This window comes from Arvicola amphibius, chromosome 2 (assembly GCF_903992535.2).
Source record: "Arvicola amphibius chromosome 2, mArvAmp1.2, whole genome shotgun sequence".
Classification (NCBI taxonomy): Eukaryota; Metazoa; Chordata; class Mammalia; order Rodentia; family Cricetidae; genus Arvicola; species Arvicola amphibius.
The window spans coordinates 31,577,589-31,598,361 of NC_052048.2; the positions used below are offsets into that span (position 1 = coordinate 31,577,589).

The 20,773-nt window shown below is 40.0% G+C and overlaps 2 protein-coding genes across 2 annotated transcripts; both read right to left on the reverse strand.

The window, feature by feature from the left end:
• Window positions 1-2,015: 2,015 nt before the first annotated feature.
• Window positions 2,016-2,999, reverse strand: LOC119807137 (olfactory receptor 6C4-like). The gene has a single exon (XM_038319279.1). The coding sequence runs from the start codon at window positions 2,997-2,999 to the stop codon at window positions 2,016-2,018; it is 984 nt and encodes a 327-aa protein (XP_038175207.1).
• A 16,206-nt stretch (window positions 3,000-19,205) lies between these two features.
• LOC119807953 (olfactory receptor 13A1) lies at window positions 19,206-20,191 on the reverse strand. The gene is given in 2 exon segments (XM_038320206.1): window positions 19,206-20,140; window positions 20,143-20,191. Coding segments are annotated over 2 exon segments (984 nt in total).
• Between the last annotated feature and the right edge of the window lie 582 nt (window positions 20,192-20,773).

Sequence of the window (20,773 nt, forward strand, 5' to 3'; positions counted from 1 at the left end):
AGGGTCTGGTGGATGGGGGCAAAATATTGGATCAGTCTTCTTACAGGAAACTCTCCTGCTGGTTGGCTAGAAAACCTGAGGCCTGTGAGGGAGGGGTCCAAGATGTTGCCCCTGTATGGCAGGCCTAGAGAGTGGGGTGTCCTGCCAGGTGGCTGGTCACTACCTCTTGGTCCTCCCTGTGTGGTAGCAGGCTGTGTTTCAGAGTTCCACTGAGGTTGCAAGAGAATGGCCAAGTTTGGGGTCAGGGTGGGAATCATAGTTTCTACAATGAGTTCTTTATAGCTAAATGTTAAGCTCTCATGGATAATTTATTGCTACTTTGGCTATTTATTTCTCATTTAATCTATGGCAGAAGAACATATTCTATATTTCCATTTTTTTTATTGGTTTTTCGAGACAGGGTTTCTCTGCAGCTTTTTTTTTAGAGCCTGGCCTGGAACTAGCTCTTGTAGACCAGGCTGGCCTCGAACTCACAGAGATCCGCCTGCCTCTGCCTCCCGAGTGCTGGGATTAAAGGCATGCGCCACCACCGCCCGGCTCTATATTTCCATTCTTGTATAGAGTTTTGAGATTGAGCTTACTGCTCAGAAGAAAGTCTATCATGACAAAATCCCCATGTGCACATGAAAGCAATGTGCATCCCACAAGTGCAAAATGAAAGAACCTGCAATAATTAGTCAAGTCCAATTTGTTCGTGGATGGGTTTAAGTAAATCTGAACCTACTATTATTTTCTTGTTAATCACTGAAATAATGATGTTAGAATTTCCAACAACAACTGTGTGTTCTTTATTATCTTTTTATTGATTACAGATTTCCTACATTTTAAAACCACCATTGTCTACACATACACATGTAATTACTGTGTCTTCATTTATCAGTCTACTTTATTATTTCAATATCATTAGCTTTTTTCTTGAAATTTTGTTGTTTTGAACTTAAAGCTGTCTCTATGTCCCGAAATTTTATGACATAATTAATCATAGCTAAAGCCTCTTTTTAAGAAAATGGTTTTAATCTACTTAAACTTTGTCATTATTATGATTTTGGATTTAAATCTGTAGCCTCAATATTTCTTTCAATTGATCCTTTCTATAATTTCTTCAACTGAGGGCCAATTTGACAACAAAACTAACCAGGACGAGAGTGTGTTCCTCCCTTGTTACCCATGCAGCTCATCTCATGACTCATGATTGATCAGCAGATGCGTTTCTCCTTGGTGCTCAGATGGGGGCCTGACCCCCTCCATAAAGTCATCTCAACAGGTGATCTCCACAGTTAGACTTCTTTCCCCTCAGAAGTAATTTCTCCTGGACTGTTTGCATTTCCCACCGTGGGAAGCGACAGAGCAACTGCACTCTGCGTCACATTCATAGCTCCTCTGGCCTTTCGTTGGTCCTTTAGTTCTGGGGCTCAGACTGAAATCAGCCTCGCAACTGAATAAAAGCAATGGAGACTTCGGATATCAATGTTTTTCATCATGGTAAAAGCTAGAGGTGTAATAACGTCAGCTTATAGATAAACATTCTTCATGGGAAACATTGCAGTGAGTGGTGTTAAATTATTTATTAATATCATGACAGTTATTGTTAAGATATCATTTAAATATTGGAATGATGATCACATAAATCTGTTGTTGAATACATTTTATATTCTTGGTACTAATGAGGTTACTTCTCTATTCCCAACTCTATCCTCATAGCATTCCTTTATTTCTCCACAACTAGAAAAGATGTGTGAAACCCCAGCTTCCCAGACCCAACATATGTCAAATAACCGCATTGATAAATTGGGACACTTTGTTTAAAATGTAACACCAACGTAATATGGAAGGGACTTTGGTTTTAATTGCCATGGGAGCAGAGATAGAAAGATTTTCAACATAAGATTATTAAAAAATTCAGATGGAATTACTGGATAAGTCATCCATAATTTTAGGATCAAACAAGAATTTGAATAAATAATATACCGAATGATTTCTATAGAACATTTATATAAAAATGGAGTTAGACTAAGTCAAGGGGCAAGTGCATTCTTCCCGTGATATCTGTGCAGTTTGACCCTGGACAGTGCATCCCTGAGAGCCTGGTGGACCTGCTTGTTGCGCAGGGTGTAGATGACAGGGTTCAGAAGCGGGGTCACTACTGTGTTCACAAGAGCAGCCTCTCTGTTGGTGTCCAGCCTGCTTGACTGCTTTGGCTTAATGTATATAAATATGCAGCTGCCAAACATCAGCGAGAGGACGATGAGATGAGAGGAACAGGTGGAAAAAGCCCTCTGTTGCTCCCTGGCTGACGGCAGGCGCACTATTGTGACTGCTATATTGCTATATGCAAAGACAGCTGTAAGAAGGGATGTAAAAAGCACAATTAAAGCAAAGTTAAAAAACAGCATTTTGATAGACCTGGTTTCTGAACAGGAGAGATTTGCCAGTGGTCCAAAGTCACAGAAGAAGTGAGGAATGACATTGGGGCCACAGAAAAATGACCGGGAAAGCATTACAACTGGAATGGCCACAAAGAGGAATCCCAGAACTAAACAGACAGTAACGAGAAAGACGTACATCCTCGGGCTCATGATGGTCAGATAATGCAGAGGTTTGCAGATGGCCAGATACCGGTCCAGGGACAACACAGCAAGAAGGAAAAAAGCTGTTGTCCCCAGGAAAAGAAAAACAAAGGCTTGGGTGAAGCAGGCTCCAAAGGAAATCTTTTGCCTCCCTAAAAGAAAGATGACTAGCAGCTGGGGAATAACAGTAGATATACAACAGTACTCGACAAAGGAGAAGGTGCTGAGGAAGAAGTACATGGGTGTGTGTAAGCAGTGGTCCTCGCAGGTGATGGTAATTATGAGCATGTTGCCCACGAGGGAAGCCAAGTAGGCCAGCAAGTGCACTAGAAATAGGAGGATCCCCAGGTGCTGGGCTGCAGGGAACCCCTCGAGGATAAACTCCTGGATGGCTGTCCCGTTCCTGGCTGCCCCTGTCACCAGCATGTCCATGTCTTCAGTCCGTCACTGAGGGCTTTGCAGAACCGTGACTGAAAGGTGGAGAACCGTATGTTACTAAAACTGTGAATGACATGGGAAGGAATCGGGCTTGTAGTCAGTGCATTCAATGTGGCATTTTGTCTATTGTTAAGTAAAAATAAGTTATTTTAAATTATATGACAGTCTACATTGCATGTGCCCTAAAACACTAGCTGTAGAAAACCTGCATGTTCCACACACCTTCATTACGGATAATGTCATTCCTCAGTGTTGATGATTTCCCCATGTGGCTCGCTGCCTGCTTGGAACTTTTATCTGTTTAGTCATGATACATATTTCTGGTAAAAATAACTTTCATGTCATACAGATAAATATTGAAAAAGGAAAACAACAACTTGAAAATCAGCCTGGATCTGGGGTTGTAATTTGGGGGTCGGGTGACTTTCTACCATGCATGAAGCTGTGGTTTCAATTCCCATCTATCCAAAATAAAAGAAAACAAAACAAGCCAGGCAAAAGAAAGTTTAACTTATAGATACCAGAGAGATGGCTCTGCAGCTAAATGCATTTGTTGTTTATGCAGAAAACCTAGGGACAGTTCCCCAAAACCAAGCGGCAACTCATAATCATCTGTACCTCCATTTCCAAGAGACCCAGTACCCTCTTCTGACTTCCCAGGGCACCAGGCACGTAGGTGGTATGCATACACTCATGAAAGCAAAACACTCAACACATAGAATAAAACAAATTTTCAAAAGTATTAACTCACAGAAGGGATTCATCCCACAAAATATATTCCTTCATCATACCTTAGCATTGGTGTCCATGTTTGGCCATATTATTATCAGCAAAACATCCTGGAATCCCGGAGTCCCAGCTGCAGTCCTATGAAGTGAGTTAGATCAGAAGAGGCACATGAGTAACTCTAGTCAGATTGTCATAGGTTCATGTCTGGCTGCTCTCATCTAGAGCCCCAGATAGACAGTAAAAGAGAAGTATTTTCCCTCCATCCTGCGCTTGATGGTCAGTCCAGGGAGAAATTCTATCACCTGATCTTCTTAGTCCAGATATATAAGAATGTCAGGATGCTGGGGAAGTGGGCCAGCAGGCAAAGTGCTTGCTACCCAAGTGTGAGTTCAGATCCCAGCCTCTGAAAAGGCCAGAGTGGTAAAGTACATCTGTAACTCCAGCGCTGGACAGGGTGAAGACAGGCAGATCTACTCCAATCAACTAAAAGCCTGAGAACTGGATTAAATGAATTTTATTTCTCAGTGGAAATCTTTACTCCATGGGAAAACAAAAACTCACATCACCTCACTGTTCTCTGAGAATTGAGAAGTAAGTTCACCTGGAATTCACGAAAAGGTTTTGTGCATCTCCAGTCCTCCACACCAAATGCTCCCTTGCAGGCTCCAGCATCAGCAAGCAGCCCTGCTGCTAGGAACACACTCCAGTCAGGTGACAAGGCAAGATGGCATACATAAGATATTTTCTACAAAGATGCTATTTTTCTTTAATGCTTTCCAAGGCACTGAATTTGCTACCCCCATTACCGCCACCACCATTGCCCACCAACATGTACATATTCCCAGATTGAGAAGATACTTACACCACCAGAAGCAGAAGTGAAAGGGATATGAATTTGTCCCAACATATACTTAGCCCTGGACTGTCTCTTGATACTAATCAGGGTCTACCAGGTCCAGTGGGCAGCACCAAGAGACACTAAGTATCATTAGTAGATGGAACAAAGCCATCCACAGGCCTGTGTCACTCTAGGATCCCTCATGATTGGTAATTTAACATGATTGTGAATGGAATACCACTGAATTAATAGTAGTAAAATTACTAGTAAATTTGTATACTATATTATTATATCTGATAATATAAAAGATTATTAAGCATAATGGCTGCTCTTTCATTATGCAAAAACTATAAGCTCCCAAATGTCTTCATGAAAATATTTTAAAGTGGAACACATATAACACTCCAAAGTTCATTAATTTCCAAGTTGCATAATATTTTTAATGCATGATTGAAAGGTCAAATGGAGCTAGCTAACATTCATGGCACATGCCTGTAATCCATGCATTCATGTGGCTAAGGCAATAGGATTACTGTGAGCTTGAGGCCAGCCTGAGATTCACAATGAATACCAAACCAGCCAGGACTAGAAAACTACATAGCATGCCTTGATCATTTTTTTTAAAGTCACATAGAGAACTTAATTGCTAGGCCACTGTGCAAGTCAGGTTTTTCCCAAGAAAGAGTAATAACAGAATGAACACTCATTACAGAGATAATTCACTAGATTGGTGTAGGCAGAGGCTGCTCATTCATTTCCCCACTGCTCAGACCCAAATAATCACACAGAAACTATGTTAATTACAACACTGTTTCGCAAATGACTCAGGCATATTTCTAGCTAGCTCTTACATCTTGAATTAACCCATTTATATTTATTTGTGTATCAATATGAGGCTGTGACTTACTGGTAAGGATCGAGTGTCTGTATCGTTCAACACTTACATGGTGTCTCCTGGATTCTGCCTACTTTTTCTTTATATCTCTGTTCAGATTTCCCACTTGGCTTTATATTGCTAGGCCATTACCTGAAACAGTTTCTTTATTAACCAATGGTAATAAAACATATTCACAGTATACAGAGGGGAATCCCACATCATCTCCCCTTTTCTGTCTAAACAAAAAGGAAGGGTTTAGATTTTTACTAATAAAATTACATATGCAAAACAGTTATCAACCAAGAATTATAGTTGCAATATTTTGTCTATTTACATTTGGCAAAGTAAGGAAAATACCCTATCATCTATACCATTTTTGTGAGGCTAAAGTTTTATACTAATTTATATTTTATCATAGCTATAACTATCTGTCTTCAACTCCTCAAAGATCCCAGAAGGATAGAATATTGCCTAAGTAAACAGGAAGTTCATTGTAAGCAACTTCCAAAGTTCTAGAATTGGCAGAGACATTTTGTTGCCTGGATAGTCACCCAAAGTTCTTCTGTAATGATGGGGCATCCATATTCAGCCTACAGGCCCATAGTATCTGGCAGATTTTTCCATGAAGCAGGAAATGTGAAGATCTGCTCTGCCTTGTAATGGCAAAGTCCATCAGTTGTTTTCTTCTGTGTCCTGCAAAATGTCTAGCAGTTTCTTCTGTGAAGCAGGAACCCTGAAGAACAAGCCCATCTTTTGGAAAGTTCAGCAATCACTTTTCTGTGGGTCTTACATGTCCAGTTCATACAGCATACCATCAAGCAGTCCAGGCAAGATCAGTTTCTTACCCAAATGGCTAGCCTTTTCACATTAAAGGGAAATTCCATAACGAGTTTCTTCAATGCCCATCAACTTCTTTGAAGTTATTGGTGCTGCCAGGAACAGACATGTCTCACTGTCAAGAAAAGTCTAAGTTCCTAAACATTTTAAATGCCATGTTCTGTTGGTCTGTGGAGTGTTAAAGATTATCTATCTAACTGAAATATATCTCTATACATCTAGAAAACCTAATTAACATGACCACAGTTTGACTATTATAGATGACTATCTATTAATCTGTATTTCTTAACTACACATTACATTTTTAAATGAGCTGTACAAACATAATACCTTAAACAAGAGCAGAAATACATATACACAGTATAACAAAATCAACCTTAAATATGTATCAATAGACCAAGATCCATAGTAATGCCAAGTATTCATCTCTATATCATATTTCTCTCCCCCTTTTCTAGAAAGAAATTGACTGTGACCATTTAAGCATTTATAATCAACCCCCTTTAAATGGAAACAAACATTTATAAACAGTCACTTTGGGGACTCGGGAGTTGTTCTTTCCAAACTGCTTCCTGATGTTTGTTGGATAAAATATTTTTAGGAGTTTATGGAGACCTTTTGGGGATCTTATTCCATCAAACCACATTAGCCTGGAAGGAATCCACAGGTTCTCATCTTCTGTGGAAACAAAAGCAGAACATCTTTTCCAAAGCAACATATCAATAGACCCAAATTTTGAAGTCAAGATACCTTTATATTGGTTTAACTTAGCACTCCTGAGAATCAAATGTCTCTCTGTATTCAAAAAATTCAAAGAAAACACAATAATATGCATAATCCAGACTGTTTGTGTATGTTCCATCTTTACATGGCTTATTATTTCTTTACTCCTTTAATCCATGACTGTCTGTACTCTTTAATATTACATTTACTGTCTCCTTAAAGACTTTGTTTAATTTTTAAACCTATTTTTATAACTGTCTATACTCTTTTGCTTCTCTCTCCCAAGCCTATATACATTTTTAAATACACATGGCCTTTGGACACAGGACAGAGACATCAACACGGACCTCAACCACAATAAGATCATGAACCCAGACATGGCCCTCAGCAGCACATGAACCAAGATATCAACATGACCTCAGGTGACTGTTATGACCCCCTGGTGGTTGCAGGGCCCATGGATATCAACATGGATTTGGGTGAGACTTTGGATATTGTTGAGAAACTTTGACCTTTGACAGCAACTTGAAATGTCTAAAGTTTTAAAGTTTTTTTGAAAGACAGTGTTTAACTTTTCAAAACATTGGGACTCATAAAAGTAGGAATGCTTTATATTGTGATTTTATCTTAATATTTTTAACCTTTTATTGAAAATAAATTATTTTCTCATATAATATATCCTTATTACCATTTTCCCTCCATTTACCCCTCCCAGTTTTTCCCAACTTCACCTAACATCTGGATCCACTCCCTTTCAGTCTCTCATTAAGAAAACAAAAGACCTCTAAGAGATAATAACAAAACACAACAAAATAAAATATAATAAGAAAGAACAAAAGCCATCACACTGAATTTGGACAAGGCTATATAATTGTGATATCAGTGCTAATATGTCATCTTGGGGACGATGAGTAAGGGAAGGCTCTAGTTGAGTACTGATGTGATTGAGCATCAAGATGACAAGGGGCCAATTGTGCTGGCTCATTTATTTTCACATGACACAAAGTTATCTGTGAAGAGGGAACCACACTTGAGAAAATGCTCCCCAAAATTGGCCTGTAGGCAATCAGTGGGGCAATTTTCCTAATCACTGATTGATGAGGGAGGATCCATTCCATTGGAGATGGTGCCATTTTTTGACAAGTGGACCCAGACTGTATAAGATCAGCAAGCCATGGAGAGAATGCTGCTAAGCAACATCCCTCCATGGCCTCTGCTGCAGCTACTGTCTCCAGGCTCTCAACTTAGTTCCTGCCCTGAAGTCCCTCTTAAAGCTGAAATAATCCTTTTCCTCCTCAATCTGCTTTTGGTCACGGTCATGGTATGTCATCACAGCAACAGAAACCATACCTAATACACACATCTTTGGCATATACCTAAAAGTCTCATTATCCTACTGCAAAGATACTTTCTCACTACTGGTCATTGCTGCTCTTTCACAATAGCCAGTGGAAAGCAATATAGATGACCAGTGACTGATGAGTGGATGAGGAAAAAGTGGTACATCCACACTACAGAATGCTATTCAGTTGGTTAAAATATAAAGTTCTGAAATTTGCAGGTGAATGGAAAGAGCTGGAGACAATCATCCTGAGTGAGGTCACCCAGACCTAGAAAGCAAACATTGCATGTTTTCTTTCTTTGTGTATTCTAGTTTTGAAAGTTTAGAATACCTATGTTTATTTGGAATACCTATGGAAATTCGTAATGTAGAAAGGGGCAATGGGAAAAGGAAATATTGGTTTAAATGTTAAAAGAGGAATAATGAAAGAGGAAAGAAGAGATGGTATGGGAGATGGGAGGAAAAGTAAAGAAGATAATATAGGGAAGGATACTAGAAGCCTTTTACAAAGTCGTATGGAAACCTACTACTGTAGAAGCTTCCTAAAATATATACGTATGTGTAGTAAGGCGGCTGCTAGTTAGTTCCCGATTGCTCAGCCCCAAAATAATCACACAGAAACTTTATTATTTAAAACACTGTTTGGCCCATTAGCTCTAGCTTCTTATTGGCTAACTCTTACATATTAATTTAACCCATTTCTATTAGTCTGTCTATCATCACATAGCTGTGGCTTACTGGCAAGCTTCCAGCATGTCTGCTCCTGGTGATGACTACATGGCATCTCACAACTCTGTCTTCCTCCTCCCAGCATTCCGTTTAGTTTTCCCCATGTAGTTCTACTCTTTTGCGCTATCACAGGCCAAGACAGTTCCTTTATTAACCAATGGTACTCACAGCATAAAGAGGGGAATCCCACATCACTTGATTATACTAACTTTAAATTACCTTCACAATTCTGGTTATTTTTCTTTCGGAATTCAGTCTTGTGTTGTGTCATCTTTTGCTATTTTGTATCCAGGAGAGACCGAATTTATGAATATTATAACAAATGGATCTATATAGTACATTTTCTGTAAAAAGAAAATTTAACAAATTGTATTAACTCTACCACAAATCCCAATACTTTCCTTACTGTTCATCAGCTGTCATATGTTGCTGCTACCAGTTAATCTTTCCCTGTCCCGGTATGAAGTTTCTGCTTTATTAGCATTAGAATGGTTTGCTAACTCTCTCATGACCAAAAAGATTCATGGCTATAGTCATTCTTGGCATTATTGTTTTAATAGCCATCATGTGGTCAGCACTGCATTGGTTCAGCAGCTGCACACAGCTAATCATGTGAACTCTTCATCTAGAAATGTTTCACTGGCATTAATTTCTCAGGAAGGGATTGATCCAGGGCTGGCAGATAAAATGCTTTAGAAGAAGTCCTTCTTTACATGGGAACTAAGATTCAAACTGATAAGACATACTTAAGCACAGCACATCCTGCTAACTATATATGGATTTGTGTTGCTCTTCTGACTTTCAATAGGTCAGAGATTTCCTGGGATCAAATACAGACACCTAGGAGGTGTTTGGAATAGTTCCCAGCTTGCTATCAATATGAACACACTTCATTTCTCAGATTAGTGCCATTAGTCATCCTAGGCTACATATCTCCTCTGAAGAAGAGGTCACTTGTTCCTTCAGCAATATAGTCAACAATTCTGTTCAAAAATTATTCTTTATGGAGTTTTCTTATTAATTTGGGAATCGAAAGAGGATTAGTTATTCTACTTCTCTTCCTTCTTCCAGTCATCTTCAGACACAGACTCACAGTATGCTCTGCTCGAAGAAAGTTGCACGCACTTCATTTAATAAGCAAACAGGGAAGAGATGCCAGTGGTCTTGTCAGAGGAACAGCAGGTGGCAATTGAAGTTTGAGGTGTCCGTCCACCAGGAAGTGAATCTCTGATGGGTAAATCTTGGATAGTCAAGGCTCCAAGACTCCAGACTCCAGAATGTTTTTTGCTTCTGCTATGCCTTTGCTTGTTTGCTGCTTCCATCTTTCTCTGGCATTTGGCATGGTATAAATGGGTCTGGGGAGAGTCCCACTGCCCATAATGTAGTGTGTTTATCTCATGGAAGCATCCCTTTACCTGTAGAGTAACATAGAGATGATTTCTTCTTAAATTCTTAAATTGTGCCATCTAATTGATAACAATAATATTAGTTTAAATAGAGTTTTGATGATTAAAACTAAATATTAGGAAGTGTTACAGAGCTAGAGCCTGTAAGTTTCACCTAAGGAGCTGCATAGATCATAGTTCAGGTTAATGATTTAAAAAAAAAAAAAACAAATGAGTCCCAGGAGCCAGGCTTGCTTGAATTCTTTTAACCTTAATGTTGAAAGATGCTTGTACTTACTCATAGGTGGTTTTAAAACATAAAGCAAAGAAAACCAGCCCACAAATCACAATCCCAGAGAACCTAGACAACAATGAGAACCCTAAGAGAGACATACATAGATCTAATCTACATGAGAAATAGAAAAAGACAAAATCTTCTGAGTAAATTGGGGGCACAGATACCTTGGGAGAGGGGAGAGACAGGGAGGGGAGCAGAGAAAAATGTAGAGCTCAATAAAAATCAATTTAAAAAAGGATGCAGTTCTAGGTTTTGGTATGCATCATAGCTGAGACAAAGCCTTAGAATAACTTCAAGTTAAATCAAATGGTTTATAATAGTTTTGAGATGTAAAACCCTAGAACACAATCTAAAGTTCACAAGGACACATAGCTGATTTATAGATTCATTAGATTAGGATCAAAAACACAAAGCAGTCCAGTTGTTGCTAGGTAATGTACTTTCCTTCCTAAGATTGGTTGGTGATCAAAGATAATGATTAATTCCTTGTACCCATTTTGTCTCAATTTCCTGATATAAAAAATTATTGATGAGTTAGTATGCACCCTGAATATTTAAATCAGAGATGCCTCTTTTTTTCATGTATAAAAGTTTGGTTTTGTGATTCCTTTAAGATTTCTTAAAATATTACTTTTTAAGATGAATAACAAAGTGATTGAGTCTTTCTTTGTAACTGCGATATAAAGAAGTAGCTGAGAAAAAATGGCATGCTTGTTCATAGTCTGTTAATCTATAACAAATTACTTAGATGTAAACGTATGTGGGCTCTTGGGATTACCTTGTTTTAATCATGTGAGAGAGATTATAAACATGTTTTTAACTTTATTCATTATAATCATTCACTTGAAAAATAGAATGTAACCACATTGCAATTCCTATATTGCCTGAAAGATTTCATTGGGTTACATAAGCTGTAGAGACAGAATACAAAATAGAAGAATACGCAAGAACAGTAAGGAAACCACCAAGAGAGTGTATGAGTGTCTTTTCCCTTTACCCGCTCTGATAAAAATGTCATGGTATGTGGACTCTGTGGATTTCCTTTCAGCCATGCACTGCTAGAAGCTGGTCCCCAGGCAGTGAAAGGAAAGCATTTAATTGGAGCTGCTTACAGTTTCAGAGAATCAGTCCCTGTTGTCATGGCAGGGAGCAGAGTGGCACCCACGTAAACATGGTGCTGGAGAGGAAGCTGAGATTTCTACATCCAGATCCATAACCAGCAGAAAGAGAGAAACACTGGTCCTGCCTTGAGCTTCGGAGACATCAGAGACTCACTTCCTCTGACAAGGCCACACCTACACCAACAAGGCCACACCTCCTAATAGTGCCTCTCCTTGGTGACCAGGCACTCAAATCCATGAGCCTATGGCACCATTCTTATTCAAACCCCTATACCAATATATCAGTGCATCTCTAAACCCTCAACTTCTTGCAATAGACAGCAATGAACACAGAACCTGTCATCATGCATAAAAGAACTACAGGGTGCTCGACAATAAATGGGATGTCTATATCACATCCCTCCTCTGAAGGTTCAGGGATCATCATGGAGGAGGGTTTGGAAAGAGTGTATGAGCAAAGGACGAAAGGATGGTGGATGTCTACAAGGAAAATGTTTTCTGGACATAGCAGGGAAATTGTCCGTAAGAACTCACAGTGGCTGTGACCTACACATGCTCAAATGAGACAAAACCCCAGCAAGGAGAGGGGGTGAGATTGAAGTACCATCCCTAACTGAGGAGATATCAGAGGAGGGAGTGAGAGCTTTGTATAAGAATGTGGTACCTGTAGAAGAATGAAAGTAGATCCATATCTATCACCATGCACAAAACTAAAGTCCAAATGGATTAAAGACCTCAATATCAATCTGAACACACTGAACCTGATAGAAGAGAAAGTGGGAAGTACTCTACAACACGTGGGCACAGGAGACCGCTTCCTACGTATAACCCCAACAGCACAAGCATTAAGGGCAACATTGAATAAATGGAACCTCCTGAAACTGAGAAGCTTCTGTAAAGCAAAGGACACTGTTATTAAGACAAAAGGGCTACCTACTGACTGGAAGAAGATCTTCACCAACCCCGCAACAGACAAAGGTCTGATCTCCAAAATATATAAAGAACTCAAGAAACTAGACTTTAAAACGCTAATTAACCCAATTAAAAAATGGGGCACTGAACTGAACAGAGAATTCTCAACAGAAGAAGTTCAAATGGCCAAAAGACATGCTCAACCTCCTTAGCGATCAGGGAAATGCAAATCAAAACAATCTTTGAGATACCATCTTACACCTGTCAGATTGGCTAAAATCAAAAACACCAATGATAGCCTTTTCTGGAGAGGATGTGGAGTAAGGGGTACACTCATCCATTGCTGGTGGAAATGCAAACTTGTGCAACCACTGTGGAAATCGGTGTGGCGGTTTCTCAGGAAATTCGGAATTAACCTACCCCAGGATCCAGCAATACCACTCTTGGGAATATACCCAAGAGATGCCCTATCATACTACAAAAAAAAAGCATTTGTTCAACTATGTTAATAGCAGCATTATTTGTAATAGCCAGAACCTGGGAACAACCTAGATGCCCTTCAATGGAAGAATGGATAAAGAAAGTGTGGAATATATACACATTAGAGTATTACTCAGCGGTAAAAGCAATATCTTGAACTTTGCATGCAAATGGATGGAAATAGAAAACACTATTCTGAGTGAGATAACCCAGACCCAAAAGGATGAATTTGGTATGTACTCACTCATCAGTGGATTCTAGACATAAACAAAGGTCAGTGAGCCTATAATTCCTGATCCTAGAGAAGCTAAATAAGAAGGTGAACCCAAAGGAAAACATATAGTTATCCTCCTGGATTTTGGAAGTAGACTAGATTGCCAGGCAAAAATTGGGATCTTGGGGGTGGGGGTGGGGTGGCGGTAAGGGGTGATGGGGAGTTGTGGAGAGAAAAGTGAGGAGGGGAGGATGGGGAGACCCTGGGTGAATGGGATGGTTGGGATAGAGGAAGGGATAGGGGTGCAGGGAAGAAGATATCTTAATTAAGGGAGTCATTTTAGGGTTAGCAAGAGACTTCACTCTAGAGGGGTTCCCAGGTATCCATGGAGATGTCCCCAGATAGTTCCTTGGGCAGCTGAGGAGAGAGAACCTGAAACGGCCCTTTCCTATAGCCATACTGATGAATATCTTGCATATCACCATAGAAGCTTCATCTGGCGATGGATGGAGATAGAGACAGAGACCCACATTGGAGCGCAGGACTGAGCTCCCAAGGCCCAAATGAGGAGCTGAAGGAGGGAGAACATGAGCAAGGAAGTCAGGACCGCGAGGAGTGCACCCACCCACTGAGACGGTGGGGCTGGTCTAATGGAAGCTCACCAAGGCTAGCTTGACTGGGACTGAAAAAGCATGAGATCAAACCAGATTCTCTGAACGTGGCGGACAATGAGGGCTGAATGAGAAGCCAAGAACAATGGCACTGGGTTTTGATCCTATTGCATGCACTGGCTTTGGGGGAGCCTAGTCTGTTTAGATGTGCACCTTCCTGGACCTGGATGGAGTGGGTTGGACCTTGGACTTTCCGTAGGGCAGGGAACCCTGACTGCTCCTTGGACTGGAAAGGGAGGGGGAGGGGAGCTAAGGGAGGGAGAGGGAAATGGGAGATGGGGAGGAGGCGGAAATTTTTAATAATAATAATAATAATAATAGTCTCATAGGTAAGTGGATACTGTCACATTCTAAGAGAACTTCTTTATAAAAATACAAAGATAAATGTTTACATGTGCATTAAATGCCCACCTAATAAATAGAAATTGTTAACCCTTGAAAAATAAAAGAATGTGGTACATGGTAAGCCAGCTGTGCTACATGACAGGCTCCACACCCAAAAGTTTTAGGACACCACAAATAATATTCAATGCAAGCTCCTGGGGGTGGGGATTGTGATGTTTGGACAATGCATTCCAAATAATAGCACAAATGAAAGAACAAAACAAAACCCCCTTTTTTCTACCTCTCCTTTGAGTTCTGAGGACTGACTGGTCTCAGCTGGTGTTTCAGATGGGTTCTGCTAGGATTTCTCACAAGTCTGTGATCAACAAACACTGGAGCTGGTCTAGAAATATTAAAAAACCTTCCTCATGACCAGGCAGAGGTGGTGCACACCTTTAATTCCAGCACTCAGAAGTCAGAGGTAGGTGGAACTCTGTGAGTTCGAGGACAGCCTGGTCTACAAGAGCGATTTCCATTCCAAGTGTTTCTTTACACAACTACATTCCTTTGGAAATCCATTCTCTGTACAGTTAGTTTCTGGGAAGGGATGGGTGATAGAAGGGAGCCTTCGCCTTCTGCAGCTGAAAGAGGTCCATGTGGTGTGTGGATTATTGTTCCTTCCCTGTAACAATTACAGAGCCATACACATTATTTTTTTCAAAATGGAAAATTTTATTGGATGATTTAAATAAAAATCACATGTACTAGACTTACACGTTTGCTTCTCTTTTTTTGTGATTTTCTAATTACACATGTTTCTTACATAATATAACCCTGAAAGAGGAATTCTACCACCTAGAAACCTACTTTACAAATTAAGGATTGAATATGACCAAATACATAACAAACTTGAAGAAAATGTCATCATGAAGCTGATAATTAGTACAGTTAATACACACTAACACAAAACCATGCAGCAATAAGAGAGACAGTGTTTTTACAAACATTTTTTTCACATTATGCATGTTCTCCATCATCATACATAAATTAATTCATATTTGATTAATATAGTACATTCATTTCCAGTGGTCATTTTTAGATGACTTTGAAAGTGTTTTTCATGACCACCTTTCCTGTAACTTTTTTTAAAAAATATTTATTTATTATGTATACAATATTCTGTCTGTGTGTATGCCTGCAGGCCAGAAGAGGGCACCAGACCTCATTACAGATGGTTGTGAGCCACCATGTGGTTGCTGGGAATTGAACTCAGGACCTTTGGAAGAGCAGGCAATGTTCTTAACCTCTGAGCCATCTCTCCAGCCCCCTTTCCTGTAACTTTGATATTCGATTTTTGTAAGGGTGAGGCAATATGTGAATTTTCACACCTGACTTACATTTGAATAAAGAAAATGTATTCTTTTACGGTGCTTCAATAAACTTAAGGAATAAAGTAGTTCCACACTGTTTACACTTAGAGTTTCTCCATAGTGTACCATATTATATGTTCTGGAAAGTTGTAAAATAAAAACTTTGTCACATTGTACATTTGAAAGATTTATTTCCTGAATTTTACATAGATTTTAATGAATGGTACAATAATTACTTTTCTTGCTGGTGTAATGAATACTTGAGAAAAGAAACTTATAGAATGCTGGGTTTAATTTGGCTCACAGTACAGTACCAGGGTATAATCCATCATGGCATTGAAGGCAGGGAGGCAGGAGCATGAGGCAGCTGGTCACATGGCTTCTGCATTTGAGAAAGATGGATGCTTGTGTTCAGCTCACATTCTCCTGAGCCTTTGCATAGGTTCAGAGGCAGAAGGTTGGTAATTCTAACCTGCTAAAGTCATGAGGCATTCACACCCTGGTAATGGGCATATAAGACCCAGGGACTGGGCTTTCCTTGTTTGTTTATCTGTCTGATTTCCAGTGCTAGAGATCAAATCATGAACCTCCAAATCTGTCTTAGAGCTATTGAGTTCTAAGACTCTCCACTTGGATCGTGAATGGAACATGGACCAGGGTAAGGGATCATTGCAATCTGGGATTGTCTACACACCATTTTTATAGAGAGTTTACTCTCTGTACATGGAGACCCATAGCCTATGTCCTCCATCCATACTTGCCATGTATGAAAGTAGTTTGTACTAGCCAACCAGCCTGTTTCCTACCACACGAAGATGCTAAATTGGGACCAAGAACATTGAGAGAATAAGGACCTGTAATTGAGGGATGCTTCAAAGAAATAATGTGCTTACCTGGACTGATTTGCATTATCAAGGACAGAAACAGAGAAATGGTTGAAATGTAAATTGTGTCATTTCTGCTCTATGGCTCCTCATGTTGGGTGACATGACTACTTTTAATGGATAACACTGCATAAAAAAAAAATGGTTCTCTCATACCTGTGGGAAATTGTTACTGGTTTTTATACAGGGATCCACAAAAGGAGAAAGACTTAGTTGCTATGTTGGAGGAAACAGACAAATAATGTCCCTGCAATACAAGGAAAGAAGATGGAGGCATTCCACCAGACAGCTACAGAGAGAGGCTTAAGCAACGAGATAAAGTGGAGGTCAAAATGGTGTTCAAATGGGCGAGGAGGACAAAGTGAACTTTGCACTAATGGGCCCATTGGAATTTGCATACAGGAAAAACATGTCCAGACTAAAAGATGATAACAGGGTCTGGGAAGGACTTGGATTAAGAGAAGTCTGACAATCACTATCTCTAGGTTACTTTTCCTTTTGGCCACTTTTGAAAAAAAAACAGCGATATTCAACACACTACAAATTACTGAGATGCACAAGATTCACCTGTGACATCAGCATCACTGGGATAAGGTCTCTCATCTACCCATCCCATTGCTCCTCTTCCCTGGGTCATTTCAGGGAGTTAACAGTGGTCTCCTGTAACTGCACCCCCTTAGCCCAGCCAGCCATCAATAGTCAACTGCAGTCAGGGAATGTAATATTCAGGTTTCCACAGCTGCTTTGTCCTCAGTGAGCACTCAGTAAGAATGATGTTTTATTACACACACCACTTGACATCATATTTTGTCAGTAATTTCACTCAGTCTCTAGGTTGACTTTTGTCTTTATTATGCTTAGAGGGAAACTAGCATTCAAATTCATTTAGTGCTTCTGCCAATCAATACCAAGGCTTTGCCACATTCTCACTTCCTCTCTGAACTTAGGTGACAACATTGCTTGGCAGTTGAGGTGCAGCACTGCCTTCATGCCTGCACTTGTCTTGTTAAATAACTGTTTAATAGGGATACTCATTCCCTATATATCACTTGAAATTTTTGGTCAACTTTCTATATGTTAATGTTCATTTACACTCTCAATATTTGCCTCTACATCCCTTTAAAATCCACAATAAATATAGAGATTGGAAAAATTGTTAGAAACCAAAGTAGAAAAATAACTGCTCTTCATGGCATGCTGAAAAGCTCTTAGTATAATATTGAGTCCTCAATAGCTATTTACAAAGTCGTGTTCATTAAGAAGTTTTGGAGCTCATTGAAAGTCTTAAAATATTATTAGTATGTCATAATTTCATTGTGGAGCCTAGATCTAGTTCATGAGAATCTACATATAAAGGCCATAGTCAACTACAAGTCAGTCACTTTTCAAATTGCATGTTCAAAATCAATTTGCTTCTGATGAAGGATAAAGTGAATATGGATGAAGACCTAAAGACAGCTCATCACTTCTAAATCAAATGTCAAATTCTATTCTTAGATTCCATATAACTTAACAAACAGCACATGGTTTTATTTATTCCCAGAGGTATAGGTAAATATTCACATTTTTATTATCAGCATGACCAAGAGAATGGAATTTTCCACAAGGGTTTCTAACATTAACAGACTCAGGATCTCTGCAATAAAAACAGATTTGTTCCCCCAGGTTTATTCAGAGACAACAGAAAGACAATGCTGTCTTCTCACGGTGCTTTTCTTATAGTTGACTCATATCAATTGTGCCAGCCCAGGACAATGAACTGGGTCAGACTTTCAGAATTCAAAGTCCAAGACATGGGATGAGAAGCCCTGGGTATTTTGCTAGGTGCAGAAAGCACATTATTACATAATAAGGATGGAAGTTTTATAGGTAAGGCCTAGGGGAGAATCTAAACATTTGTTTCACCTTGAATCTAACATTAGTGACTGACGGGAAAAGGGAAAAGCAGAAACAAGCGCTCACATTAGCATCAAAATCATCTTTGAGGCTTAAAGGGCTCCTAGAGGAAGAGTTGAAGGAAAATAGGAAGAAATTTCCTGGGGACCAGAGGTCACCTGAAGCAGTTCTCCAGCCATGCAATCCTCAGATTGCTATGGGGTCCACACTTAGCACTCAGAGTCTAAGTGTGTTCTCCACGTGCATGCTGTGATTGCAGAGAAAAGAAGAGCATTTTCATACAGCCAAGCTCAGGGCCTGCCTTTTCTGTCCTCTTATAGGGGTTTGTTTCTCTGACAATAAAGTACTGGATCACCTTGGGTTCAGGGCAAGACACCCCGTTTCTCAGGCTCACAGTCGACCACACTTTCCAATCGTCAGTGGCACCAGAACTCAGAGGTCATCACAAAGACATCGCACTTGGTGGATAAGGTTAGCTTACTTACCTTCAGTGCACAAACAAGTTTATCATGTGCTCACCGGAAACCAACCCACAATGAAATTCAAGAGAAGAGCTTCAAGGATCACATTTCAATTTTTGAGGAAAGGGAAAAGTTTCCTGAGAGCTGCTTTGACCTCCTTGTTTCTCAAAGTATAGATCAGAGGGTTGAGTGTAGGGCTCAACATGGTGTACAAAACGCCAGCCAGTTTGCTCTTCTCTGGGTTGTAGCTGGAGACAGGGCTTATGTAGGCATAGAAGACCGCGGTGTAATACATGCACACCACAATGAGATGGGAAGAGCAGGTCGAGAAGGCTTTCTTCTTCCCTTCTGAAGTCCGCATCTTCAGGATGCTGGAAATGATGAAGCCGTAGGACACAATGGTCATCAGGAAGTTCAGTATGCCATAAAAGGCATCAGCCAAGACAATCATGACACTGTTCACGTAGGTGGAGCTGCAGGAGAGAAGGAGTAGAGGTGGTACCTCACAGAAGAAATGTGTGATGACGTTGGGGCCACAGAAAGTCAAGCGTGTCATCAGGCCAGTGTGAATAGCTGTGTTGGCAGCACAGAGCGCCCACACTCCAGCAGCCAACACACTGCAAACGGCTTTGCTCATCATGGAGCCATAATGCAGAGGATGGCAGATGGCTGCATAGCGGTCATAGGCCATGACCGTGAGGAGTAGCAACTCTGAGGATGCAGACCACGTGAGGAAATAGAGCTGGGCCATGCAGCCACCATAGGAGATGGGGTTCCTCTCTGACACCAGACCCTTCAGGGCCTTGGGCATGATGGAGGAGGTACAGATGATATCCATGTTAGCCAAATTGAACAAAAAAAAGTACATGGGAGTGTGGAGCCCAGGGTTGCAGGTGATGGCCAAGATGATGAGAACATTACCTATGACAGCGACAGAATAGAGGGTGAGGAAACAGATAAATAAGAGCAGCCAGTACTGCGGGTGCTCAGAGAAGCCCTGGAGGATGAACTCTGTCACCAGTGTCTGGTTTCTCATCGTCCTTGACTGAAGTGGATGTCAGAGACTCTCAGGTGATTATCAACCCATGGTTTCATACGATTTTAGGGCTAGAAAGAAAGGTGAAAGGTTTCTTAAGAAATGTCTTCTTGAGTATCATTCATTCTTGACAATGTGGTATGAATAAATGATAATGTATAGCATTATTGCAATACACTAAGTCCAACACCCTACTGCTACGTAAACAGAGAACGTGATCATTCGGTTCATAAGAAATAAATGCAAGTCACCAATTAAGATCATTAATTCTTAATCAACCTCAATGAAAGAGAAGCACATTAAATCATAGATCCACTCTGTCATCCACAACTTGATCAACTTAGGAAACTGACAGACTTAGCATTCATATAACCTCAAAAAACGGAGAGGATTTGGCCTGAAGAATAGTGTTCAAAGTTGTCCTCTGGCCTTCATAAGTATTTAGACACAGTAATATGGGTATTATGCACCAGAACACATAAGAAACACATGTATACACACACACACACACACACACACACACAGAGAGAGAGAGAGAGAGAGAGAGAGAGAGCTTTCCATTTGAGAAACACTTTCCTTTATGGAAATTTTTCTTGAATAAATAATATAAAAAATCTTCTCAGAGTAAAATAAATTAAGTA